This window comes from Anolis sagrei, chromosome 2 (genome assembly GCF_037176765.1).
Source record: "Anolis sagrei isolate rAnoSag1 chromosome 2, rAnoSag1.mat, whole genome shotgun sequence".
NCBI classification, from domain to species: domain Eukaryota; kingdom Metazoa; phylum Chordata; class Lepidosauria; order Squamata; family Dactyloidae; genus Anolis; species Anolis sagrei.
Window position 1 is genome coordinate 280,012,899 of NC_090022.1, and position 27,545 is coordinate 280,040,443.

At 41.9% G+C, this 27,545-nt stretch overlaps 1 protein-coding gene across 1 annotated transcript; it reads right to left on the minus strand.

Moving 5' to 3' along the window:
- Window positions 1-577: 577 nt before the first annotated feature.
- Window positions 578-24,311, minus strand: DNAJC21 (DnaJ heat shock protein family (Hsp40) member C21). Its single transcript, XM_060761380.2, has 12 exons — window positions 24,119-24,311; window positions 21,442-21,535; window positions 19,981-20,104; window positions 19,159-19,281; window positions 18,215-18,519; window positions 11,697-11,851; window positions 10,288-10,375; window positions 9,098-9,256; window positions 7,522-7,561; window positions 5,462-5,649; window positions 3,958-4,036; window positions 578-1,099 (listed from the first exon to the last, which is right to left on the minus strand). The coding sequence occupies exons 1-12, from the start codon at window positions 24,213-24,215 to the stop codon at window positions 935-937; spliced, it is 1,617 nt and encodes a 538-aa protein (XP_060617363.2). The 5' UTR covers window positions 24,216-24,311; the 3' UTR covers window positions 578-934.
- Between the last annotated feature and the right edge of the window lie 3,234 nt (window positions 24,312-27,545).

Genomic DNA, 27,545 nt, shown 5'->3' on the forward strand with positions numbered 1-27,545 from the left:
AAAAACAATACAATAATTAAAATGAAGAACAGTTTTAACACATATAAACCTATTAATATTTCAGTGGGAAGTGTGAGCCTGCTTTTGGCTGCTGAGATAGGATTGCTGTTGTTGTTGTTGTGTGCTTTCAAGACGTTTCAGACTTAGGTTGACCCTGAGTGAGGGCCGGGTAAATTATCTTAGAGGGCCGTATCTGGCCCCCGGGCCTTTAGTTTGAGTACCCCTGGCCTATGCGTAAGAGAGAAATACTGTCAAAGATGGAAGAAGTGTGAGGTTTGGAGATGTACAAGTATCTCTTCGGTTGAGAAAACTCTTAACATACATGGCAGCAATAGTCAAAACAGCCCAGTAAAAGGTCATATAACAACTGCGATTGGAGAATGTGGAAGAAAAATGGGAAATGGAATAAAGAGGTTGATATTCTGAACAGTAGAAGAGATGCCTTAATATCAGTTCCAGCAGCTAAAAGCGAAGACTAATTTCAGTTTAAAGACATAAAGTTTTCAACACTGGATTGCATGCATACCCGGGCATGCTGAGCGAAGATACAACTAAATGACAAACAGCACACCCTATAGTAGTTTAAAGAAAAATAATTTATTTTCCCTGTACATATGTGTCTTTACAAGTTCTTGTGCTTTATTAGGGGGAGAAGGAAGGAAGAGAAGTAAAAACATTTAGATGCTGTGAAGTGCCTGTAATACACTCACCGAGAGTCAATTATAGGCCAATTTTAAAAAGATACACACATAAATTAGTATTGAGTGTCGTATGTTTAAATATTATGCCACAATGCCTATTTTGGTGGACTCTGGAATTCATATTCCAGGTACATTCATTAAAAAAGTCTGCATCTTTTTGGGCAAGGAAAGTGCCTTTTGGAGTTACCCATACTTATAATGGACTGGCTGTCCTCTGATCCCTTCCAGAAGCCCTATCTGTTTCTGCGCTTTTCTTTTTTGCTTCTGCTGCTCATGGCGACTTGGACAGCTGGTTCTTGCATGGCTTTTGCGTGGCCTGATGTTTTTAAGTGTTCAAAGAGTTTATTCCGTGACTGGAATTCACAGTGGCAGGTGACACACTGGAGGGAAGCTTCATGCTGGCAACAGGAAGGAAGAAGAAACAGGCCAACAAACAGATAAACCATTAGCATTCATACAACTTATATGCACATTGATCTGTATCTATATCTGGTAAAAATGCAACTGAGAATATAAGAATTGGCTTTCTGGAACAGATCAATGCTAATCCCAAAGGCTGGAAAAATATTTTTGACAGCCTGGTCAATGGCCCCACTGGCTGGTGGATTTTGGGACTTGCAGTAATTTCCCCCAATCCCTGGTTTGAATGAAGAGGCAGACAGATATAGAAAGCCCACAAGTAGAGTACAAGAGATAATAGTATAGTCTTTTATCCTATTTTCTGGTTCTTTGGTAGAGACCAACCCCCTGCCTACAGATGCCATTGAGTCACATCTGATGGAAGAACCTACTATAGGCAGTCCCTGAGTTACAAACATCCGACTTACAAACAACACACAGTTAAGATGTGGGTGAGACAACAGCAAGTGAGAGAAATCTACTTCTAGGAAGAGAAATTCACTCCTGAAAGAGTTATTATCATGGGGAAAAGGCTGCTGTAGAGTCAAAAGTACCCATCAGTTCATGTGGTGCAAAAGACAAGTTTTGCCATAACAGCCTCCACAACACTAAATACTTACTCTGAATCACACCAAAGATGTCCTTGCATGTTGAAATATCCAGTGACTGATATTGCATAACACAGTTATAAATTTGGAGCCTAGAGTCACACATTCATAACTGAGTTGGCATTGGGTAAGACTAGCTTTATTGTAAACTTATGTAAATGCTAGTGCAGTTTGTCAGAAATTTTAAAAATTAACGAGGTATTTTTAATTACAAAAATGTAAGTCAAGCACTGAAAAAGTTAGTAGGCTGAAGGCTGTTGGAATTAATGGGCCAAAGCAAGTGTTGTCCTGAGGAGTATGAGGTAAACCTCAGTGTGAAATAAGCATTGTGTGAGAAAGCCCCAGTGTGAAGGCTGCTGTGTGTAAAGCTACTGTGTATTTGTTTATTTGTGTTATGGAAACCTAGTTCTTGTAAATAGTGCAACTATATTATTTTACTACAAAGAAAAATCCTCTTATGGAAGAGATAACATTGGTCTGTGAATGTTTGTTCTTTGGGCTACTGGTGCTGGATCACACTGCTACTGATAAGTTATTCTGTTGTATATTTATGAGAAGGGTCTTTTGTTAAGAAGCCCACTCGCCCAACTCAGTTTACCTTAAGAACCAGCTATCAGATGAGGGAAGGAGGAGGCCTATTCAACTACTTATCAAGATCCCAAAAGGATGATGGGGATCTTGGTCCCTACCAGCAAGTCTGTGACAATCTGAAGTAGGGCCTTTCTCAATTCCTTGTCACTGTCTTGCTTTCTGATGCCCTGATCACAAGTTTAAATTCTTCACCTGATCTGGCAGCTGGCTCTTAAGGTGGGCTAGGACACCAGGCTTGGAGGCATTCACCAGAATCCTATATGACCATTGCCCCGTAATGACACTACTACAGGGTGAATTTACATTCAAATCCTGTTGGCTGAGAAACAAATGCCTGACATTGTCATTATCTCCTGTGAGAGATCTCTGCTGCAACAGGTAGAAAAAGTTTCCCTCTCACAAATCCTGCTCACATGAAGGTTGAATGGGAATATGAGACTGCTGCTTCTCAGTTGACAGGGGAACCGACCTCATCCAGCCCAGGGTGGCGCTTAGCAGACTTCCATGATCTCTACACATGTATTGTTATGTTACCAGATGTATTGTTACTAGTGTTGTTATTCTGCTTAACTATTTTGATTTGCTTTTGTTTTATTGTCGTGTTATGTTTTGTTGTATTGTGTTCTGAGGCTTCGGCCTGTGTAAGCCGCATCGAGTCCTTCGGGAGATGCTAGCGGGGTACAAATAAAGTTAATAATAATAATAATAATACACAGCCCCTGAATTAGAGTTGGCATATGATTCACAAATATGTAGCAGTTGCAAACACATAACTGTAGACTATGTATTGACAAATGCCAAGGTAAAGGTTTCCCCCGAAGATTAAGTCCAATTGTCTCCGACTCTGGGGTGTGGTGCTCATCTCCATTTCTAAGCCGAAGAGCTGGCGTTGTCCGTAGATACCTCTACGGTCATGCGGCCAGCATGACTGCATGGAGCACCATTACCTTCCTGCCGGAGCGGTACCTATTAATCTACTCACATTTGCATGTTTTCGAACTGCCAGGTTGGCAGAAGCTGGGGCTAATAGCGGAAGCTCACGTCGCTCCCTGGGTTTGAACCTGTGACCTTTCAGTCAACAAGCTCAGCGCTTTAACCCACTGCGCCATGGGGGGGGGGGCTCCTAGAAATAGTTGATTATGCAGATGTAACTAACTAGCGAGCCCCCGATCGCGCGGTGGGTTAAACCCCTGTGCCTGCAGGACTGAAGACCGACAGGTCGCAGGTTCGAATCCGGGGAGAGGCAGATGAGCTCCCTCTATCAGCTCCAGCTCCTCATGCAGGCATATGAGAGAAGCCTCCCTCAAGGATGATAAAACATCAAATCATCTGAGCGTCCTCTGGGCAACGTGTCTGGGCAACATGTCATGAGCGACCTGCAGTTTGTCAGGTCGCTCATGACATGACAAAAACAAAATCAAAACAAAACTAACTAGGAGATCTAGAAATCCTATGAAAACATTTTTTAAGAGGAGGAATAGTTTTAAAATCTCTAAAGGAGAACAATGAGAAACTGCGATGATTGATGCTAATTAATCGCAATGAGTCGCCCCCTGGGCTGAGAATTGCGGTATATAAGCGCAGTAAATAAATAAAATAAATAAATAATTACATTCTGTTTAGTCAAAAAGGTGTCCATCCAAATCCTTTCTACATACCGTTGTAGGATGCTCTGAAGAACTTCTTGTGGAAGTTTTCTTTGTGTCTTTTGTTTTCTTCCCTTTAGCTTTAAGGTTGCTGAAAGGACAAAGAAGGACTCTCATTCATTAGTCTTCCTCCAGGACTGAACAGAACAATGGATGCTATTCAGCCAAAAGCAGCAAATCCTTTCAAATCCTGGCTTCACAGATGGAAATGTAAGCAAGACCCATAGAACTCTGCCCTTGTTTCTCATTCTTTTTCAAACAGCTCAAAAGGGATCAAACAATTGAACAAATATGAGAAATATGTGTATTTCTCACAAAGTGAGAACAGGTTTCTATGGCCAAGCAAGGATTTAAATGCTAGGCACTTTAAAATTAATTCAGTTTGACACCACTTTGATTGTCATGGCTCAATGCAATGCAATCATGAGATGTGTAGTTTAGCGAGGTCTCAGCAGTCTTTAGCAAAGAATATGAAAGGGGCCACAGTTAGCACAGTGAGTTAAGCCACCAGCTACAGAAAATCTTGTTAATCCAAAGGTCAGCAGTTCAAGCCATGGGTCAAGGTGAGCTCCCACTGTCAGCCCTAGCTTCGGCTTATCTAGCAGTTCAAAAACAGCAATGTGAGTAGATAAATGGGTACCACTGTGGCAGGGAAGTAAAAGGTGCCCCGGAAAATATGCTGGCAATTTGATCAGGAAGGCGTCCATGGACAACAGGCTCCTCAGTGTGGAAAAATGGAACAACAGCACCTCCCCAAGGCCGAGTAAAGCAGTAGGTTATGTATTGACAAATGCCTAAGTAAAGGTAAAGGTTTTCCCCTGACATTAAGTCCAGTTGTGTCCGATTCTGGGGGTTGGTGCTCATCTCCATTTCTAAGCCGAAGAGCTGGCGTTGTCCATAGACACCTCCAAGGTCATGTGGCCAGCATGACTGCAAGGAGCGCCTTCCCGTAGAAGCAGTACCTATTGATCTACTCACATTTGCATGTTTTCGAACTGCTAGGTTGGCAGAAGCTGGGGCTGACAGCAGAAGCTCACGCCGCTCCCTGGATTCCAACTTGCGACCTTTTGGTCAACAAGCTCAGCAGCTCAGCGGTTTAACTCACTGCACCACCGGAGGCTCCTTATAAATATATTATTATATTTATTGTTATTATGAAAGACCTTGTAAAACTACAGCTCACACGATTCCACAGTACTGATCCATGACAACGAAGTGGTGTAAAACTGCATTAGACAGTGTAGATGTACCCTCTGGCCTCAAGGGTGCTAGTCCAATGCTCAAACTAATACACATCTCCTATCTCTTTAATTTAACTGACATCAAGGCTATTGGACAGTGAACAAGGTAAACTGGATGCATCCTCCCACAAGTATCTTTAAGATACATTAGCATCATAGGTGCTTACATCAGTATAAGTCACCAACAGAATACCTTAAGTGAACGTACAATGCACAGCATTTGATTTTCACCAACAGTTCCTGACTTCAACCTCTCCACAAAGTTAGCTCTTTACCTTGTCACCTCAGTTTTGGGATCAACTGGCGGTTCTCCTGTATCTCCAGGACTTGCATCTTCGGGATTGTGGCTTTTGCTGACATCTTCTGTTTCTTTAGTTGCAGCCTGCTCTACGTCACCATTGCCTTGATTTGCTTCATCAAACTGCTCCTGTGTGCTTTCGTCATTGGAACGGTCCTCCTCTACCTAACGAAGATGGAAGCATTTGCAGGAACAATGAGTACTGGGAAGACAAATATACACACTTAACATCTATTTGCAAAATCTACAGGCAGGCATGTCACTCTATTTTACTTAGATGAATAAATGAAATAAAATGGGGTCCAACTGCCATATAAAAACAGGTGCCAGACCTCTTCTGGCACCTTCCTGTACTTTGTACTCTGCTTTGATGCATTGGGATTCTGGATAAGATCGTTAGGGTGCATGAGTAGAGGGAATCTCAAACAGAAGTTGGCCTAATTTGCAGTCTTAATCAGGCACCATGCCAAAAAAAGCAGTGACCATTTCAGGATGGATCCAGTCTTAAGACAGAGTAGCCCTGTTGAAATCAGCTGCCTTCCATTTGCCACAACCAACTTAAGACACATTTAGCTTGATGGACCTACGCTTGAAATGCCTGAGTCTAGATCCAATTCTTTGCGTGCCAGAAATTCTCATCTAGTGATCCAGAGGCAAAGCTGCACTACTGAATTAAAATGATTTAGCAGTCATTTGTATTTATTTATTTAGAGTATTTATATTCCTCCCTTCTCACCCCACCCCAGGGCTGCATAGGTCAACAGCAAGCTAGACTATTAATGGTCGGGCGATTACTCCAACCTGGGCTGGCTTCGAACTCAAGACTTCTTGGTCAGTAGTGATTAAATGCAGCTGGCAACTAACTAGCTAAGCCACAGCCCAGTCCTAACTTTGTATCTAACTTTGGAAAGCTAGAGTCCCTAACCAATTTCTCAGCATCCCATAAAGCACAATTCTCAGGAAGTTGTAGTTCAAAAAAGAAAGGTAAAGGTTTTCCCCTGACATTAAGTCCAGTCGTGTCCGACTCTGGGGGTTGGTGCTTATCTCCATTTCTAAGCTAAAGAGCTGGCATTGTCTATAGACACCTCCATTGTCATGTGGCCAGCATGGTTGCATGGAATGCTGTTATCTTCCTGTCAGGGTGGTACCTATTGATCTACTCACATTTGCATGTTTTTGAACTGATAGGTTGGCAGAAGCTGGGGCTTACAGCAGGAGCTCACCCTGCTACTCGGATTCAAACCTGCAAACTTTCGTTAAGAAAGCTTTCCCAAATCCTGAGACCAGTAAGTGTGAATCCTTTCCCTCCATCTGATGAATGAATGCGGTTTGACACCCATTCAGCTACCATAGTTCAATGCTATAGATTTCAGGGAGCTGTAGTTTTACAAGGCCTTTAGCTTTCTCTGCCAAAGAGTGCTGATGCCTCACCAAACTACAAATCCCAGAGTTACATAGCATTGAGACACAGCAGTTAAAGTGATGTCAAAATGCATTACTGCTACAGTGTAGATGTACTCTGATAGGCCATCTTTAATTTCTTCCTGTCCTTGCCTGCCCCATAGTGAACAATGAGTGCAATGCAGCGACTCAAAGTTTTTACATAGTTCAGGATATTTGTGACTACTTGAAAAATGTACATGGCATAGGATGGCAATTTCAATGTTACCAGATGGTGCTGGTTCTTCAAGTAAATTATGGAGTTTTTCCAGAACTAGAAGGTTAATATCGACAGGATTTCTCCATAGCCGTGTAACAATGACATGCATTTAGGACACAGCTGACACCCAACATTGGACTCAAACAGAACTATCATTCTAGAGTAGGTGCAGTGAATGCTGTAGAGCAGGGCTACTCAAAGTGGTGATCTATGGGTTAGTGCGGATACATGGGGCATCAGAAGAATTATTCAGGAGAAAAGGAACAAGAGGAACCAACAGATCACTGGCACATTCGGGAGGGAAAACCCTGCAGTTTAAGAAACACGAGTATGGAACATAAAACCATGCAGATGTTTCTATTTGCCATAAAACTTACCACCACTGTTTTCTGTTTCTTTTTCTGTTTCTTAGAAAGTCTGTAATAGAAAAAAAAGAAATTAATATGTGGATGCTACTCATTCTAAACTATATATAGCAAGATCCCTGTATCTGTGGGGGATAAATGCCTGACTGGACCACAATTACCTGGAATGTGGATACAACCAAACATTGTTAAATTATCCGACCTGTGGGCCCAACATATCATAGAGTTGCATTGGAGGACCTAGCAAATTACTTGAGAGTGGCTTTTAGGCAAGTAATATGGTTTTCGTGGGGTCTTACTGTATTTATTTTAAAAAAAACATTAAATTACATTAGATGTTAACTTGGGTTTGCTAATTGCATATGCATTTGCACTTTATTACTTGTAGGTTTTGTTAGGCAAGTGGGCTTATTAACCGAAGACCCTCCTCATAAATGTACAGCACAGTAACTTATTGGCAGCAGTGAGACCCACCACCAGTAGTCAAAAGTGATTAAAAGAACAAAAACACACAGACCAATGTTATCTCTTCTTTAGGAGGTTTTTCTTGATAGCAAAATAATACGGTTGCACTATTGACAAGAACAAGGTTTCCACAACACAAATAAAATTCTTTATACTTCCTTCTTTGCTTCCACGCTGGGCTTCTTTCTCATGCAGATAGACAGATTCGCTCTCACTGAGCTTCCTCTCACAATGAACTTACACAGGAACTTGACACAGTAGCTTTTCACACACAGCAGCCTTCACATTGGAGCTTTACACACGAGGCCTTCAACCTGGGGCTTCTCTCACTGAGGCCTACTCACACACTGAAGCCTCTCTAACTGAGGTTTATCTCCTAGAGGCAAACTAATACTGAGGCATTCCCACAGACTGAGATCTCTTCACACTGAGGGTAACTAACACTGACGCATACTAAGCTACAGACACACCTGCTTATATTGAACTGCAGCTTTTGCTGAGTCGTTGCATCCATTTAACCCTTTCAATGCTTGACTCACATTTTTGTAATTTAAAATACCTAGTTAATGTTTAATATTTCTGACAGGTCTCACCGTGGCTGCAATAACTATGTGAATAGAACGAAGTTTATAACCACACAGATAAGTGTTTGGGGAGCAACAGGTACACTATATGTTTATAGACAGGAGATATGGTCATACACATCAGGAGAGGTTCCCTATCTGGTCTAACAAGTGCTCAGCTCTTATCTCCAATCACTGATCTCAGACAAGTGCAGGGAACTGATGATGTGTATACTACTGAATGGAGGAAAAGGAACTCGGAGGACAAACCAGCATCATCCAGTCCCCAGGAGAGTGTTCTGGAATCATCTCTCTCCTCATTACAGACTTTCATCTGCCCTGCGTCTATCATGAGATCTATAGAAGAATGTATACGTTACCCGTCTGCCATTTTATCCTGGTGCAGAGTGAACTGGATTCCACACCAAAATTTTGATATAAATTTATTGTCCTTTCTTTGAATTACAAATGGCCATGCATTGGATAAGATTCTAGCAGCTATTGCGTAAAAAGAAAACCAACTTTTCAAGATTTTTTTGCCTCCATATTGTAATACGTACTTTTGTTTGGGCACTTCTTCTGCCTCCTCTTCCTCTTTGCTCTCCAGCCCATTCTCATCAACTGCACTGGGAGAAAACTCCTCATCTTCTTCCTCCAGTTGCTGCCGTAATAAAGCAACCATTTCTCGGTGTTTCTTGGACTTTTCGTGGTTCTTCATGCTGTAGAAAAATGGCAGGCAGAAATTAATGAAAAGTGAGTGTAAAAGCAATAGATACACTGAGATTTCTGAGTTAGCACACTGCATTTATCAATTGATTTAGTGCCCCCAGAGAACATACAAAATAAAAGACAGAAAGCCCTGCCTTCTTTAATGAGGTTTACTTACGGTTACTGAGAAAGATGTGATTTTATTTTTATTTTTTTATAGATGTTATTAGGTTTTTACATTGCTATAAAAAATTAAAGAAAGGGATGGAAAATATAGGGGATAGGGATAATGTTGAGGGGGGCCTTTAGTCTATGTTTGCGTTGGAGGAAGATAGGAAAGGATCCAGCAGAGGGATGTGATTTTAAATGTGATTTTCTAATGACTATAAGTTCCAGATGTCCTGATTTGCAAAGAGGTCTTGCTTGCCACAAACTGCTGATGCTTAGAGAAAGCTGCCACGGGAAAGTGATTGTTCTCTCAATACCTTATAGACTGTTCACTTAGGGAGAGTGACTAAAATGATAAAAGGTCTGGAGAACAAGCCCTATGAGGAGCGGCTTAAGGAGCTGGGCATGTTTAGCCTGAAGAAGAGAAGGCTGAGAGGGGATATGATAGCCATGTATAAATATGTGAGAGGAAGCCATAGGGAGGAGGGAGTAAGCTTGTTTTCTGCTTCCCTGGAGACTAGGACGCGGAACAATGGCTTCAAACTACAAGAGAGGAGATTCCATCTGAACATGAGGAAGAACTTCCTGACTGTGAGAGCCGTTCAGCAGTGGAACTCTCTGCCCCAGAGTGTGGTGGAGGCTCCTTCTTTGGAAGCTTTTAAACAGAGGCTGGATGGCCATCTGTCAGGGGTGATTTGAATGCAATATTCCTGCTTCTTGGAAGTGGGTTGGACTGGATGGCCCATGAGGTCTCTTCCAACTCTTTGATTCTATGATTCTATGAAGAAGCCCTTTAGAAATCAAGAGGTCATGGTGCACAAGATGGGGAGCAAAACAGTCATTTTCTTTGGGAGCCAAGGAGAAAAATACTTACGCTTTATCTGTCTTAAAGGATTTATCACAAGCAGGGCAATACAGATCATCATAGAAACTGGCATCATCGCCTTCTTCACTTAATTTATCTGTGGAGAAAAAGATTTCGTAAATGAAGAAGCCAGTATTATATTAAAACATTTATTTATTTATTTATTTACCCTATTTATACTCCGCCTTTCTCTACCCCGAAGGGGACTCAAGGAGGCTTACATATAGGCAATTATTTAATGCCTTAAAACACATACAATTCCAGTAACATTAAAATTAAATTAGACATGTTTCATTATTTCTGAATGCATATTTTCTGATTATATATAAGACTGTGCCAAATAATTAATAAAAAAGAAAAGAAAAAATTAAATTAAAATTGAAATTAAAACACATTAAGCATTTAAAATGTTTAAAAACATCACATTCAATGTAAACCATACAATTCATAATCGTAGTCCAAAGACGTTCTGGAGTCATTGCACATATTCCAAATCTGTTATTGCACTGCACTAACAGCTGAAAGCCTGATCCCAAAGACAAGTTTTTACTTTCTTTCTGAAGGTTAGGAGGGAGGGGGATGGTGTAATGTCACTGGGGAGGGGGTTCCATAGCCAAGGGGCCACTACTGAGAAGGCCCTGTCCCTCGTCCCACCAGTTGCACTTGTGAAGAAGGCGGGACCAGGGCCTCCCCAGACGATCTTAAAGTCTGAGGTGGTTCATAGGTGGAGATACGTTTGAACAAGTAAGCTGGGCTGGAAGCATTTAGGGCTTTATAGGCTAAAGCCAGCACCTTGAATTGTGCTCAGTAGCGGACAGGCAGCCAGTGGAGATGGCAAAACAGGAGGGATGTTTTCTCTCTGTATGCCACTCCACTGAGCAACCTAGCTTCTGCCCGTTGGACTAATTGAAGCTTCTGAACAGTCTTCAAGAGCAACCCCATGTAAAGCGCAGTAGTCTATATGGGATCTAACAAGAGTGTGGACTACCATGGCCAAGTCTGGCTTCACAAGATAGGGGTGTAGCTGACACACAAATTTTGATCTCCCTTGTTTACTTGACTCACATTACACAATGCTGATGGGGCTTATTTTAAATTATGGGTTCATGGGATGCAGTCACACAGGAGAATTAATGTGGTTTAATTGCCATGAGTCTGTGCTATGGGATCTTGGAAGTTGTAGTTCTACAAATTCTTTAGCTTTCTCTGCCAAAGAATACTAGCACCTTACCAAACCATAAAAATGTCAAACTATCTTGAGAACTATTGGTTACTTAGGGTACAGGGTTTTTTTTCCAAATAAATGAATTCACTCATTTGTAGGATCAGGGTCTTAGCACTCAATTGAGAATTGAACATAATGTGGAAAGAGAACGTACACTCCTCCCATGTGAGCAACACTGCACGTTCCCCCTTACCATCCTGCTTTTCTTTGCACTCTTGTTCCTCCTTTTCATCTTCGTCGCTGGACCCATCACCAAACTCCTTTTGATACTGTGCTTCCATCTGCTGCAACTCACGCTCCAGGTCCGACATGCGAATCCAGCTCTGTTCTTTATACTCCTCAGCCAGTCTTTAAAAAGAAGGCAAAACAAGTGAGAAAGCTGATTTTTTTGTGAAACTATCAAATAGTTTGCCTATCAAAGATGACCTTCCATTTCATTCTTATTCTACAGCTGCAGATTACAGGTGAGCAAATTAATGAGCTTCATATGAACTTATATCCTTTCAAATAGAAACTCTGATGTAAGGAAGAAGAGTTCTAGCTTAATTTTTGCCTTTCCATCACAATTTGGTTCATTTCCTTATCTTCATCCTAGAGGAAATAGTCCAAAGTGGCACAGAACAAGAACAGTTTTATCATTTTCTTCACCGTCTCCTATTGTTTTTACAAACTTACTTGCAGACTTTTGTGTTTACAACACAATAGTTCATCCTGAGCATCCTTTATCTGAAACTACTGGAGCTGACTATAGGGTGCACACAATGCCCCTTTAATAGCAGCTCCACAGGCTGCCGATAAGTTTCCGGTCCCAATTCAAAGTGCAGGTCATTACATATAAAGGAAATTCTTCATCACATGTAACGTAAGAACTTATTAGTAACTAGCTGTCCCCTGCCACGTGTTGCTGTGGCCCACTCTGGTGGTCATGGGGGTTCTGTGTGGGAGGTTTGGCCTAATTCTATCGTCGGTGGGGTTCAGAATGCTCTGTGATTGTAGGTGAACTATAAATCCCGGCAACTACAACTCCCAAATGTCGAGATTCTATTTTCCCAAACTTCACCAGTGTTCACATTTGGGCAGACTGAGTATTTGTGCAGAGTTTGGTCCAGATCCATCATTGAGTCCACAGTGCTCTCTGGATGTAGGTGAACTACAACTTCAAAACCAAAGGACACTGCCCACCAAATCCTTCCAGTATTTTCTGTTGGTCATGGGAGAACTGTGTGCCAAGTTTGGTTCAAATCCATCATTGGTGGGGTTCAGAATGCTCTTTGCTTATAGATGAACTATAAATCCCAGCAACTACAACTCCCAAATGACAAAATCATATTTTTTTGAGTGATGGTCACTCCTTGTGTTGTGAGATGTTTTGTTGCCAAATTTGGTGTGATTTCGTTCATTGGTTCTTTTGTTTTTATGGTACTCATTACGCACAGAACATTTATATATATATATATATATATATATATATATATATATATATATTATAACTGAAAGGTTGCTTGTCAATATTCTGTAAACATAATGAAACTTTAGCTTCCCAAATGACAACTTCTATATTCTATATATAATGAAGAATCCAGGAGATTCTTCATTCGTTCATGACGTCAGGAATAGTAACTCAATTATTGTTAAATGAAAGGTTGCTTGTCAATATTTTTATATCTAATTCCTGTGAATAGCTTAGGCTCTGTAGTGAGAGGAGTTCTGTAACGAGCCCAAGGCTTGTTACAGAACTCCTCACACTACACAGCCTAAGCTATTCACAGGAATTGGATCCAAAGGCTATAGATAAAAACAGGCATTCACAACAGAGCCATAGCTACTAACTAGAATTGCATTCAAGAATCATAGATAAGAATAACACCCGAAGAAGATATTACGAAACAAGGGAAACAACCTGGGAGACCTTGTTGTGTTACTGCTCCTGTCGTTATATATTGATGAAGAATCTTCTGCAACATAGACATTGTTAGTTCTTGTGGGTTTTTTCGGGCTATATGGCCATGTTCTAGAGGCATTTCTCCTGACGTTTCGCCTGCATCTATGGCAAGCATCCTCAGAGGTAGAGGTCTGTTGGAATTAGGACAATGGGTTTATATATCTGTGGAATGGCTGGGGTGGGGCAAGGAGCTCTTCCCTGCTGCAGTTAGGTGTGAATGTTTAGCTAATCACCTTCATTAGCATTTGAAGGCCTGCCTGAACCTGGGAAAATCTGTTGCTGGGAGGTGTTAATCTGTGCCTGGTTTCTTCCTCTCTGTTGTTTAGCTGTTATAATTTTAGAGTTCTTTAATACTGGTAGCCAGATTTTGTTCATTTTCATGGTCTCTTCCTTTCTGTTGAAATTGTCCACATGCTTGTGGGTTTCAATGGCTTCTCTGTGTAGTCTGACATGGTGGTTGTTTGTGTGGTCCAGCATTTCTGTGTTCTCAAATAATATGCTGTGTCCAGGCTGGTTCATCAGGTGCTCTGCTATGGCTGACTTCTCTGGTTGAAGTAGTCTGCAGTGCCTTTCATGTTCCTTGATGCGTGTCTGGGCGCTGCGTTTGGTGGTCCCTATGTAGACTTGTCCACAGCTGCATGGTATACGGTAGACTCCTGCAGAGGTGAGAGGATCCCTCTTGTCCTTTGCTGAACGTAGCATTTGTTGGATTTTCTTGGTGGGTTTGTAGATTGTTTGTATGTTGTGTTTCCTCATCAGCTTCCCTATGCGGTCAGTGGTTCCCTTGATGTATGGCAGGAACACTTTTCCTCTGGGTGGATCTTCATCTTGACTCTTGTGGCTTGTTCTTGGTCTTGCAGCTCTTCTGATGTCTGAGGTGGAGTATCCATTGGCCTGGAGAGCCCAGTTGAGGTGGTTCAGTTCATCTTGGAGGAGGTGGGGTTCGCAGATTCTTTTTGCACGGTCTGCCAAGGCTTTGATGGTGCTTCTTTTTTGACTTGGGTGATGGTTGGAGTTTTTATGTAGATATCTATCTGTGTGTGTGGGTTTTCTGTAGACGGTGTGACCCAATTGTTGATCTGGTTTGCGGATGACTAGGACATCTAGAAAAGGCAGTCTTCCTTCATTTTCTTTTTCCATGGTGAACTGGATGTTTGGGTGGATGCTGTTAAGATGGTCCAGGAACCTGTTGAGTTCTTCATCTCCATGGCTCCAAATGGTGAAGGTGTCATCCACATATCTGAACCATATCGTGGGCTTTTTGGTTGCTGTCTCCAGGGCTTGTTCTTCAAAGTGTTCCATGTAGAAGTTAGCTATGACTGGGCTGAGAGGGCTCCCCATAGCTACTCCATCTTTCTGTTCGTAGAATTCATTGTCCCACTGAAAGTAACTGGTGGTGAGGCAATGGTGAAACAGAGCTGTGATGTCTTCTGGGAACCTCTGGTTGATGAGTGCCATGGTGTCTGCTACCGGGACCATGGTAAATAGAGATACCACATCGAAGCTGATCAGTTTGTCGTTTGTATTTAGCTTGAGATTGCTGATTTTTTCTATGAAGTGGGCTGAGTCCTTGATGTAGTGTGTAGTGACAAACTGATCAGCTTCGATGTGGTATCTCTATTTACCATGGTCCCGGTAGCAGACACCATGGCACTCATCAACCAGAGGTTCCCAGAAGACATCACGGCTCTGTTTCACCATTGCCTCACCACCAGTTACTTTCAGTGGGACAATGAATTCTACGAACAGAAAGATGGAGTAGCTATGGGGAGCCCTCTCAGCCCAGTCATAGCTAACTTCTACATGGAACACTTTGAAGAACAAGCCCTGGAGACAGCAACCAAAAAGCCCACGATATGGTTCAGATATGTGGATGACACCTTCACCATTTGGAGCCATGGAGATGAAGAACTCAACAGGTTCCTGGACCATCTTAACAGCATCCACCCAAACATCCAGTTCACCATGGAAAAAGAAAATGAAGGAAGACTGCCTTTTCTAGATGTCCTAGTCATCCGCAAACCAGATCAACAATTGGGTCACACCGTCTACAGAAAACCCACACACACAGATAGATATCTACATAAAAACTCCAACCATCACCCAAGTCAAAAAAGAAGCACCATCAAAGCCTTGGCAGACCGTGCAAAAAGAATCTGCGAACCCCACCTCCTCCAAGATGAACTGAACCACCTCAACTGGGCTCTCCAGGCCAATGGATACTCCACCTCAGACATCAGAAGAGCTGCAAGACCAAGAACAAGCCACAAGAGTCAAGATGAAGATCCACCCAGAGGAAAAGTGTTCCTGCCATACATCAAGGGAACCACTGACCGCATAGGGAAGCTGATGAGGAAACACAACATACAAACAATCTACAAACCCACCAAGAAAATCCAACAAATGCTACGTTCAGCAAAGGACAAGAGGGATCCTCTCACCTCTGCAGGAGTCTACCGTATACCATGCAGCTGTGGACAAGTCTACATAGGGACCACCAAACGCAGCGCCCAGACACGCATCAAGGAACATGAAAGGCACTGCAGACTACTTCAACCAGAGAAGTCAGCCATAGCAGAGCACCTGATGAACCAGCCTGGACACAGCATATTATTTGAGAACACAGAAATGCTGGACCACACAAACAACCACCATGTCAGACTACACAGAGAAGCCATTGAAACCCACAAGCATGTGGACAATTTCAACAGAAAGGAAGAGACCATGAAAATGAACAAAATCTGGCTACCAGTATTAAAGAACTCTAAAATTATAACAGCTAAACAACAGAGAGGAAGAAACCAGGCACAGATTAACATCTCCCAGCAACAGATTTTCCCAGGTTCAGGCAGGCCTTCAAATGCTAATGAAGGTGATTAGCTAAACATTCACACCTAACTGCAGCAGGGAAGAGCTCCTTGCCCCACCCCAGCCATTCCACAGATATATAAACCCATTGTCCTAATTCCAACAGACCTCTACCTCTGAGGATGCTTGCCATAGATGCAGGCGAAACGTCAGGAGAAATGCCTCTAGAACATGGCCATATAGCCCGAAAAAACCCACAAGAACTGAGTGATTCCGGCCATGAAAGCCTTCGACAATACATAGACATTGTTATTTTGGAAGCTGAAATTTCAATGTATTTTAAAAATACTGACAAGCAACCTTTCATTTAACAATAATTGAGTTACTATTCCTGACGTCATGAACTAATGAAGAATCTCCTGGAATATAGAAATTGTCATTTTGGAAGCTAAAGTTTCATTATGTTTACAGAATATTGACAAGCAACCTTTCAGTTATAAATAATCTATATAAATAAAAATGCAATGTTCATTTGTGGGATTAACAGAACTCAAAAACTATTGGAAGAATTGACACCAAATTTGGACACAAGACACCTAACAACCCAATGTATGTTCTTCACTCAAAAAAATGTGATTTTGTCATTTGGGAGTTGTAGTTGCTGGGATTTATAGTTCACCTACAATCAAAGAACATTCTGAACCCCACCAACGATTGAATTGAACCAAACTTGGCACACATTTCTCCCATGACCAACAGAAAACAATGAAAGGGTTTGGGGGGCAGTGTCCTTTGCTTTTGGAGTTGTAGTTCACCTACATCCAGAGATCACTGTGGACTCAAACAATTATGGATCTGGACCAAACTCTACAAGAATATTCACTATGCCCAAATGTGAACACTGGTGGAGTTTGGGGGAAATAGAATTTTGACATTTGGGAGTTGTAGTTGCTAGGATTTATAGTTCACCTAGAATCACAGAGCATTCTGAACCCCACCAATGATAGAACTGGGCCAAACCTCTCACACAGAACCCCCATGTGGGCCACAGCAACGCGTGGCAGGGGATGGCTAGTTACTAATAAGTTGTGTTACTGTTCTCACGTTACATTTGATGAAGAATTTCCTGTAATATAGAAATTGTGATTTGCAATCTGCAGTTATTTGTGTTTGTTGTTATAGATATCTGTGCATGTTACACATTACCTATAAAGCCCTAAATGGTTCAGGCCCTGCCTATCTTCGTGACTGCACCCCCCCCCCCCCCACATACCTGCACAAGTGTTAAGATCTCTGAGGAGGCCTTCCTCTTGGTCCCATTATCGTCACAAGTACAGTTGGTGGGGAAGTGGGAAAGGGCCTTCTCGGTGGTGGCCCCCTCAGATTTGGAATGGCCTCCCCAGGGAGATGACACAGGCCCTCACACTGTCCTCCTTCCAGAGGGATTTGAAGACTTGGATGTTTATACAAGCCTTTGAGAATGTCTAGCTCCAATGGTCCTCAAATGATGACACAGCATTGCACTTTCATCCCATGCTCTTGTTCCTTAGCTATAATTTGTGCCAGAGCATGGACTCAGATAACCCAGTTCAAAGCAGATATTGTGGGATTTTCTGCCTTGATATTCTGGGATATAGGACTGTGTAGAAGGGCCCCTAGTCTCTAGAGCTGCAGAAAACAAGTCTGCTCCCTTTTCCTTATGATATCATTTCAAATATTTAAACACGGCTATCATTGTCCCCTCTCAGCCTTCTTTTCTCCAAGCTAAACATACCAAGGTCCCTAAGGCACTCCTCACCAAGTCTGGCTACCATTTGGGCCATCCTTTAACGGCAGCAACCACGCACATGCAATAATATGCAGGAATGCAGTTATTAGTGAAGACGAAGAGGAGTATAATCAAACAATCATAGTAATTTTCAAGTGGCAGAAACAAGCTCAGATTAATTATTTTTTCATACCTGGCTTGTTTAAGCTTCTGCTGCCTCCGGAGTTCCTCTGCTTTCTTCGCTTTCTCGGCATTTTGTTCCTCTAGAAGCTTCCGGTGGGCCTGCACCCGCTTGTCTCTTTTCCGGATAAAGGCCACCAGCTCACGGACCAGCTCGTTCCGCTCCTTTCTAGCTTTGTCTCGGGTCTTCTTGTTCTCCTTTTCCATGGCTCGTTTCTCCCAGCGGTTTGATGCCTGCCGAGTATCATACTCTTCTTTCCAGGCAAACTTCTTCTGAGTGCAGAAACTCTGCCAGTAACCGTAGAAACAGTGGACGACCTAATTGGAAGAGGAAAACAAGAGCATGGAAAGGAACGTCAACATTTAGGGGAAAGAAATAGTAGTCCATGGGAAAATGAAACTGTACTTAGATACGAGTGGCTGTTCTACATACAACCAGCCTTTCACGTTTGCAGATTTAACTTTTGTGGATTTCATTATTCATGGATTTGATCAATATGGTTTCTTTAGGAATCTGTAGCTCCCTCAATCGAATATTAAATGTTTTTGAATATTTGCATAAAACTGTAATTTAAGATAAGACTGTCTGATTAAACCATTATTCTAACCTTCTTTATTATTTAACTCTGATTAAACCATTATTCTAACCTTCTTTAATGTAAATATGCTTGCAGATCCTTCCAATAATAAAGAGAGTAAAATAATAAATATAATAATAATAGAGTAAAATAATGGAAATGTAATAACAATAATAGTGCAAAATAATAAATGTAATAATAATAAAGTAACATAATAAATGTAATAAAAATAATACAGTAGAATAATAAATGTAATAAAAATTAAAACAGGGTAAAATAACTTTCACTTGAGGGGGCTTTTTCAGCCCAAAAAAGGGCTGAAAAACTCAGCTTATACTCGAGTATATACAGTAAACTGCTAATCTTCTAGTTTACTTACTGTGTCATAATCACTCTGGGAGTCTCCAAAATTTGGAAACTCTTCTCCATCTTCCTCCAACATGGACTCCTTTTCTTCCTTTGCAATCATTTCAAAGACATTCCGATAGATTGTGTAGAACCCCTGAAAGAGATAACATGAAAATGAAAAATAAAAAAAGGAAAATTCTACTTTATCAGCAGTGTGAAGTGGTCCCCAAAAGAGATACTAGTGCTCTCAAGCTTTTGACAAATCACAGGATGCTTCTAATCAACCACTTATAAATGGGAGGAGAGCCCATGGACATCCTGCTGAAAGATGAGGAAGACCACAGATTTCCCAATCTTGTTCTAAGATGTTGTTGTTATATTACAGATGGAACATACCTTGTCCTAAAATATTTGGGAACAAAAATGTTTTTGACCGCCCCCCCCCCCCCCCCCCCCAAGACTTTGGAGTGTCTATATTTGCATATGCCTACATAATGAGATATTTGGGCAACAAGGATCAGATCAAAATGCAAAATTAATTTATGTTTCAGAAAAACACACATAGTTTGAAGGTAATTTGCACACACCATGTGTGCACGCTGAACCATAAGAAAGCAAACTTATCTTTCTCAGGCAAACCCATGGAATTTATTTAGACTTCGGAATCCTGGATAGGGGATGCTCAAATTGTATATTTTTACTGAGGTCAATTTTACTCATCCCAAAGCAAAGCTTTATTTCTGGATCTTAGTTTATTTGGACTTAGCTTATTTGGCAGGGGATAAGGCCCTCACCTTGCTAACACACAAGCACAACACAAGGGAGTAAGCGACAAAGCTCTTCTTTGAGTTACCTTCTCATCATCTCCAAAACCAGAGTAACATGTAGCAGTGAAGTAGCGCAGCAAATCCAAACTGTCATCTTGATACTCTCCATCCACCCCTCCTTTCAACAGAGCTTCCCGGTGATTGTCATACCTAAGGAGGAAAAATAATAAAAAATCAAGTCTTGAGACCCTGAATTTTTTCTGCAGAATGAAAGATATACTTCTTTTGATTCCAAGCCCATCACAATAAGGCGAAATAATTTCCAGACCATAATGAATGGAGAAGGAGAGTCACAGGATAAGAAAAGTGTGCAGCTACCAATATTTTTTTTCTAAGTCTTAGTAACAACCATTGTTTTTCATTGCCACCAACCATTAATAGTTGGATGGTTAAGCCTACACTTAACTCCATTGCTGCAACTGATCTACACTACAGTATTTGGGCCAGAATTTTGCTTTAGGGCAGAAAGTACAGTTCCATACAGGCCTGCAATTATTTTCTACATCTCTTACTGGAAATGCTTTGAATATTATTATTATTATTATTATTATTAATAAAGTTTATTTATACCCCGCTCCCTCTCCCCCAGGGGGACTCGGGGCGGCTTACATGAGGCCACGCCCATCAACACAATAGACACAACATAAAGTGCAAAACAAATATAATAAACAGCACAGCAATATAAAATCTAACATCAAACACAAAAAATTCCACAGGGCAGGACCACTTCAAGAATAAAAACTTAAAATATTTTAAAAACACTGGGAGATAGGCAATGAAAGATTGTCATGAAGGGGAACCGGGATGAAGAAGGATTTAATTGCACAAACCAGAAGTAATTTAGATTTTTAAATATTTGCACATATTTAATGAAGTATCTTGGAGATGAAAATTCACTTAGGCTTCATATACACTTTCTAGTCATAGCATTAAGGTATAGTTATACAATATTTCGAATACTTTTGTGTATTAAACAAAGATGCTGTACACTGAACCACCAGAAAAGCAAAGCTGTCTCTATTGTGGTCATCCATGTGGACAATTCTGCAATATGTTGGATTTTGGAATTCCAGATAAGGGATGCTCAACCAGTATATCCTAAACCAGGCATCTTCAAAACCGCAATCCTCCAGTTGTTTGCCCTCCAACTCCCGGAAGCCCTAGCCAGCTTGCTTAATAGTCAGGACTTCTGGGAGCTGGAGGCCAAAAGAGGGAGGGTCACCATTTGAGGATGCCTGTCCCAATCTGTAAACCACTATGGTAATTGCCTTCTAACAGCCTTGGGAGACAGATTAGGATAAAGGGGAATTACTCACGGAGTTTTGTGGCTCAGTTAACTCCAGAAATTGAATTCCCAAATCCTAATCCAACACAATAACCATTGCACATCTCTAAGCATGACTCTTCCACTGGAGTTTGGCTTTAAATACACACAAAGCAGGAGGTTTATCTAACCACAGCTTCCTTACAAATAATGCAAGACTTACCAGGCTCTTTCCTGAGGATCACTCAGCACATCATACGCAGCCTGGATCAGCTTGAACTGCTCTGCCGCTTCCTCCGCATTTTCTAGATTCTTGTCTGCAAGGACACAATCGCAGAATGTAATTTAATTCTCCCCACAAAAGCTTTTCTAACACAGAATTAACTTCAGATCATCACACACCATATAATAACATTCTGGCTATACAACTGACAAACAATTTTCTTCCTATATTGTGCACTGAAGCCCAGCATATTTCAACCGAATGAGACATCGGAGATTCTTAACTGTATTTAATTAAAGACTAAGCCCTATTCTTCCTTGTCTGGGTGAGAGTATTTAAATCAGTGAATAGTCAAGTCTGCAAAAGTTAAACCTGCAAATAGGGAGGGCTGATTGTAGTTTTACATTCTATTTATACATTTTAACTTTTGCATGTCTTAGTTAGAAACTATGGTAATGCATGGTAAGGCAGAAGGTATATGAAAACATAGACTGTATTACAAGGGTTTTTTTTCATGTCATAAGCAGCTTGAGAAACTGCAAGTCGCTTCTGTTGTTAGAGAATTGGCTGTCCAGAATAACGTTGACCAGAGAATGTCCGGATGTTTTACCATACTATGGGAGGTTTCTCTCATGTCCCCGCATGAGAAGATGGAGCTGACAGATGGGTGCTCAACCCACTCCCAAGATTTGAACTGCCGACCTTGCTGTCAGCAGTCCTGTTACCACAAGGGTTTAACAAGGGCTCCTTGTATTACAAGTAAACAGGCTCAATTTATGAAGAGACATCTCTGTGTCTGCAAGAGCTGAGCACGACTGCCCACAACAAGGTGTCCTGGGTTCTATGATTCAAAACAATAGAAACAGATCAGGCCAACTTGACAGCAATTAATAACAACAACATATCCGAAGAATAGAGAATTGTATCTGCTTTGTTTTAACGCTGTAGGCTGCCTTGAGTCCCAGAGGATGGATGGATGGGAGAAAGAAAAGAAGGAGGAAAGGAGGAAAAGAAAAGAAGAACCAATACTCTTGCTTCCTTTTGTATGCCTCCCTGCTTCATGGATTCAAAACCCTTGCGGCAGAGGAAAACCCTCTAAGGCAGTGTTTCTCAACCTGGGGGTCGCGAAGGGGTGTCAGAGGGGTCACCAAAGACCATCGGAAAACACAGTATTTTCTGATGGTAATGGGGATTCCATCTGGGAAGTTTGAGCCAATTCTATCGGTGGAGTTCAGAATGTTCTTTGACTGTAATGAACTATAAATCCAAGCAACTACAACTCCGAAAAGTCAAGGTCTATTTCCCCCAAGCTTCACCAGTGTTCACATTTGTCCATATTGAGTATTTGTGCCAAGTTTGGTCCAGATCCACCATTGCATGAGTCCACAGTGCTCTCTGGATGTAGGTGAACTACAACTCCCAAACTCAAGGTCAATACCCACCAAACCCTTCCAGTGTTTTCTGTTGGTCATGGGAGTTCTGTGTGGCAAATTAGGTTCAATTCCATCCCTGGTGAAGTTCAGAATGCTCTTTGATTATAGGTGAACTATAAAACCCAGCAACTACAACTCCCAAATTACAAAATCAATCCTCCCCCAACCCCACTAGCATTTACATGTAGTTGCATTGGGCATTTGTTCCCAGTTTGGTCCAATGAATGAAAATACATCTTGCATATCTGATATTTACATTATGATTTATCACAGTAGTAAAATGACTATTATGAACCAGCAACGAAAACAATATTATGGTTGGTGGTGACCACAACATGAGGGACTGTATTAAGGGGTCACGGCATTAGGAAGGTTGAGAACCACTGCTATATCAGTTGTGTGTCTTTGGCATTGAATGTTTGCCATATATGTGTACATTGTAATCCGCCCTGAGTCCCCTGCGGGGCGAGATGGGCGGAATATAAATACTGTAAATTATTTCTACTGCAGGACAAATAATAATGGTACAAACACAAACAAGAAGTGGTGATAATGGACATTGAAAAGAGCATCAACACACAAAAGGGTGGTGAATGGCAGGAAAGTATATAGGAGAGGGATTACCTTTTATGGACAGCATGATGTACTCAATTATCCGGGACTGAACTCTAATGGAAACAATGGGATCGGCTTCGACGTAAGAGTAAGGATGGCACAAAGCTAACCAAACTGCCTCCTTTGCTCCCAGTGACAGCTATTATGACCTCAATCTAGTGATTCATTCCTTAAGTATGTCAGTATTCCTTCTGGAATACAGGTGATTGAAACATTCTCTCTTCTACAAAGCAGGCTTGGGCCCTCTGGGTGTTTTGGACCTCAACTCCCACAATTCCTAACAGCCTACCGGCTGTTAGGAATTGTGGGAGTTGAAGTCCAAAACACCCGGAGGGCCCAAGCCTGCATTATTATTATTATTCCTTTGCTTTTTCTCTCTCTCTTGATTTTTGATTCCCTTCTAAACTGGGAAGAAAGAAAAAAGCTCCTCAGGGTGCATCTACACTGTAGAATTAACCCACTTTGATACCTCTTTAACTGCAATTAGCTCAAAGCTATGGAATGCTATGGTTTGGAGTTCACACTCCTTGGCAGAGAAGGCTTTGGCCTCCTTGACTGCGAGGGCAGCCCCAAGCGGTGCCAAACCGCGTTAATTGGACAGTGTAGACAGGCCAAGACTTAGTACCTACCAGGGTGCCACCGCAGGGCCAATTTCCTGTAGGAGCGCTTGAGGTCTTCGTCGGAGGCGTCTCGCTTCACGCCCAGCACTTCGTAGTGGCACTTCATGCTAGGAGCAAAAGGGAGCCAAGCGGAGTCTCCTCACACACATCCGCATGTCCAGGGCAGCCGGCGAGAAGAGAAAGGAAGCAGGCCGGAAACTACGTCAGTCCCTGGGCGGACCAATGGGAGGACCAATAGGAGGACCAATTGGAGAAGGCGTGCGTTCTAAGGGGCGGGGACTATCAGAATCCCAACGTTCCAACTTGGGCCCTCCCTCCAGGTGTTTTGGACTTCAACTCCCACAATTCCTAACAGCCTACGGGCTGTTAGGAATTGTGGGAGTTGAAGTCCAAAACACTTGGAGGGAGGGCCCAAGTTGGAACTGCATGCCCCAGCCTTCTTCTCCATTGGGCTGGACGAATCCAAGGCTGGAGTTAAAAGTTGCTGGAAGAAACATTAACTACCTTAGATATGCAGATGATACCACTTTGATGGCCAAAAAAAAAAAACAACATTTATTCATAGTTCTTCCACTTTTTGGTGATCCTAACTCCAGCTAATGTGGAAGACTTCTGGCTGCTTCCATCTTCACAATTTTTCAAGTGTTTTTGGCAATGAGTGCAGCTCCCAGGAAGGTCAAAGGATAGTTAGCTGACCTCCAGATCCATAGAAACTCCTCATCTATGGACCAGAGCAGGGGTCCTCAAACTAAGGCCCGGGGGCCGGATGCGGCCCTCCAAGGTCATTTACCCGGCCCTTGCTCAGGGTCAACCTAAGTCTGAAATGACTTGAAAGCACATAACAACAACAACAATCCTATCTCATCAGCCAAAAGCAGGCCCATACTTCCCATTGAAATACTAAGTTTATATTTGTTAACATTGTTCCTCATTTTAATTATTGTATTGTTTTTAAGTGTTTATTACACTACAAATAAGATATGTGCAGTATGCACAGGAATTCATGTTTTATTTTTCAAATTATAATCCGGCCCTCCCAACAGTTTAAGGGACTGTGACCTGGCCCTCTGCTTAAAAAGTTTGTGGACCCCTGGACCAGAGGAAGCACATCACAACACCCCCCCCCCCCATGTTTATCAGTTGTGTCATCAGTTGGGAGCCCCTCTCCGCAGCACCAACTTGCTGCTCTGGGACCAGAGTGAAGAGAGGGCGTCAGGAAGACAGTTCCACCTTGTCTCCTGCACTGTGCTAATAATATAATATATTGAATATTCATATATTATAATGTAATACAATATAATAACAATACAATATAATAATTTTATTATAATGTAATATAATATAATAATACGATATTATAATCTATATAAGGCATACGGCAGGGTTGTATCCTCTCACCCAACCTATTCAACTTGTATGCAGAACACATCATGCGATGTGCGGGGCTTGACGAATGCAAGGCTGGAGTGAAAGTTGCTGGAAGAAACATTAACAACCTCAGATATGCAGATGCAGGCCCATAGCCAGGATTTCGATTGGGGGGGGGGCTGAGTTTTTTTCAGGAGGGATTTTGAGGGGGGCCTGAGTTTCGGGGGGGGGGGTGAGTCTGAGTGAAAGACGGTCTAGCCTAGCAAACCTTTTGTATCATTACCCCAATACTCCCATGCATATGGGATATATTGAGTATGGTGATCAGATCATGATATGAATAAACATAACAGTTTAAATAATGCACCAGTAAGGCCTTTTCGTGAACCACCATGAGAATTTGGGGGGGGGGGGGGCTGGAGCCGGCTACATGCCTGTGCAGATGATACCACTCTGATGGCCGAAAGCGAGGAGGAGCTGAGGAGCCTTCTAATCAAGGTGAAAGAAGAAAGCGCAAAAGCCGGGTTGCAGCTAAACATAAAAAAAACCAAGATCATGGCAACAAGAATGATTGACAACTGGGAAATGGAGAAAACGTGGAGGCAGAGACAGACTTTGTATTTCTAAGTGCAAAGATGACTGCAGATGCAGACTGCGGCCAGGAAATCAGAAGACGCTTACTTCTTGGGAGGAGAGCAATATCCAATCTTGATAAAATAGTAAAGAGTAGAGACATCAGACTGGCAACAAAGATCCGCATAGTTAAAGCAATGGTATTCCCCATAGTCACCTACAGATGTGAGAGCTGGACCTTAGGGAAGGCTGAGCGAAGGAAGATCAATGCTTTTGAACTGTGGTGTTGGAGGAAAGTTCTGAGAGTGCCTTGGACTGCGAGAAGATCCAACCAGTCCATCCTCCAGGAAATAAAGCCCGACTGCTCATTGGAGGGAAGGATACTAGAGACAAAGTTGAAGTACTTTGGCCATATCATGAGGAGACAGCAAAGCCTAGAGAAGACAATTATGCTGGGGAAAGTGGAAGGCAAAAGGAAGAGGGGCCGACCAAGGGCAAGATGGATGGATGGCATCCTTGAAGTGACTGGACTGATCTTGAAGGAGCTGGGGGTGGTGACGGCTGACAGGGAGCTCTGGCGTGGGCTGGTCCATGAGGTCACAAAGAGTCGGAGACGACTGAACGAATGAACAACAACAGCAACAACTCCAGCAAATGTGGAAGAACATTCTTCCACAAGACTTCTGACTGCTTCCATCTTCACAATTTTTCATGTATTTTTGGCAATGAGTGCAGCTCCCAGGAAGGTCAAAGGATAGTTAGCTGACCTCCAGATCCATAGAAACTCCTCATCTATGGACCAGAGAAAGCACATCACAACACCCCCCCCCCATGTTTATTTATTTATTTATTTACTTTATTTATATACCGCTTTTCTCAGCCCTCGGGCGACTCAAAGCGATGAACAACGTCAATACAAAACATCATGAGACAAGTATAAGGCAATTAAAAACAATTGTAACATAAATCGTTAAACATCCGTATAACAATTATTAGTACCTCAACAGTAAAATCAGAATCCAGTCTCATCATCCATTATTCCGTATTCCTATGTTTAATAACACTGTTTAATCAAATGCTTGTTCGAACAGCCAGGTCTTCACTTATCAGTTGTGTCATCAGTCGGGAGCCCCTCCCTCCAGCACCAACTACTGCCCTGGGACCAGAGTGAAGAGAGGGGGGCCAGGAAGACAGTTCTACCTTGTTTCCTGCACTGTGCTAACAATATAATATAATATATTGAATATACACATTCAATATTATAATGTAATACAATATAATAATACAATATTATAATTATATATATATATATTAATATTATAATACAATATTATAATCTTCTATATAAAAAAAGCTGGGGTGAAAATTGCTGGAAGAAACATTAACAACCTTAGATATGCAGATGACACCACTTTGATGGCCAAAAGCGAGGAGGAGCTGAGGAGCCTTCTAATCAAGGAAGAAAGCGCAAAAGCTGGGTTGCAGCTAAACATAA

Coding starts and splice junctions, on each gene's coding strand:
- DNAJC21 (XM_060761380.2), bottom strand. CDS start 24,215: ATGAAGTGCCACTACGAAGTGCTGGGCGTGAAGCGAGACGCCTCCGAC. Junction 20,105..21,441: donor GATCCTCAGGAAAGAGCCTG/GTAAGTCTTGCA, acceptor TTTCCTCCTTAG/GTATGACAATCACCGGGAAG. Junction 11,852..18,214: donor CAGAAGCTTAAACAAGCCAG/GTATGAAAAAAT, acceptor TTCTTTTTAAAG/ACTGGCTGAGGAGTATAAAG.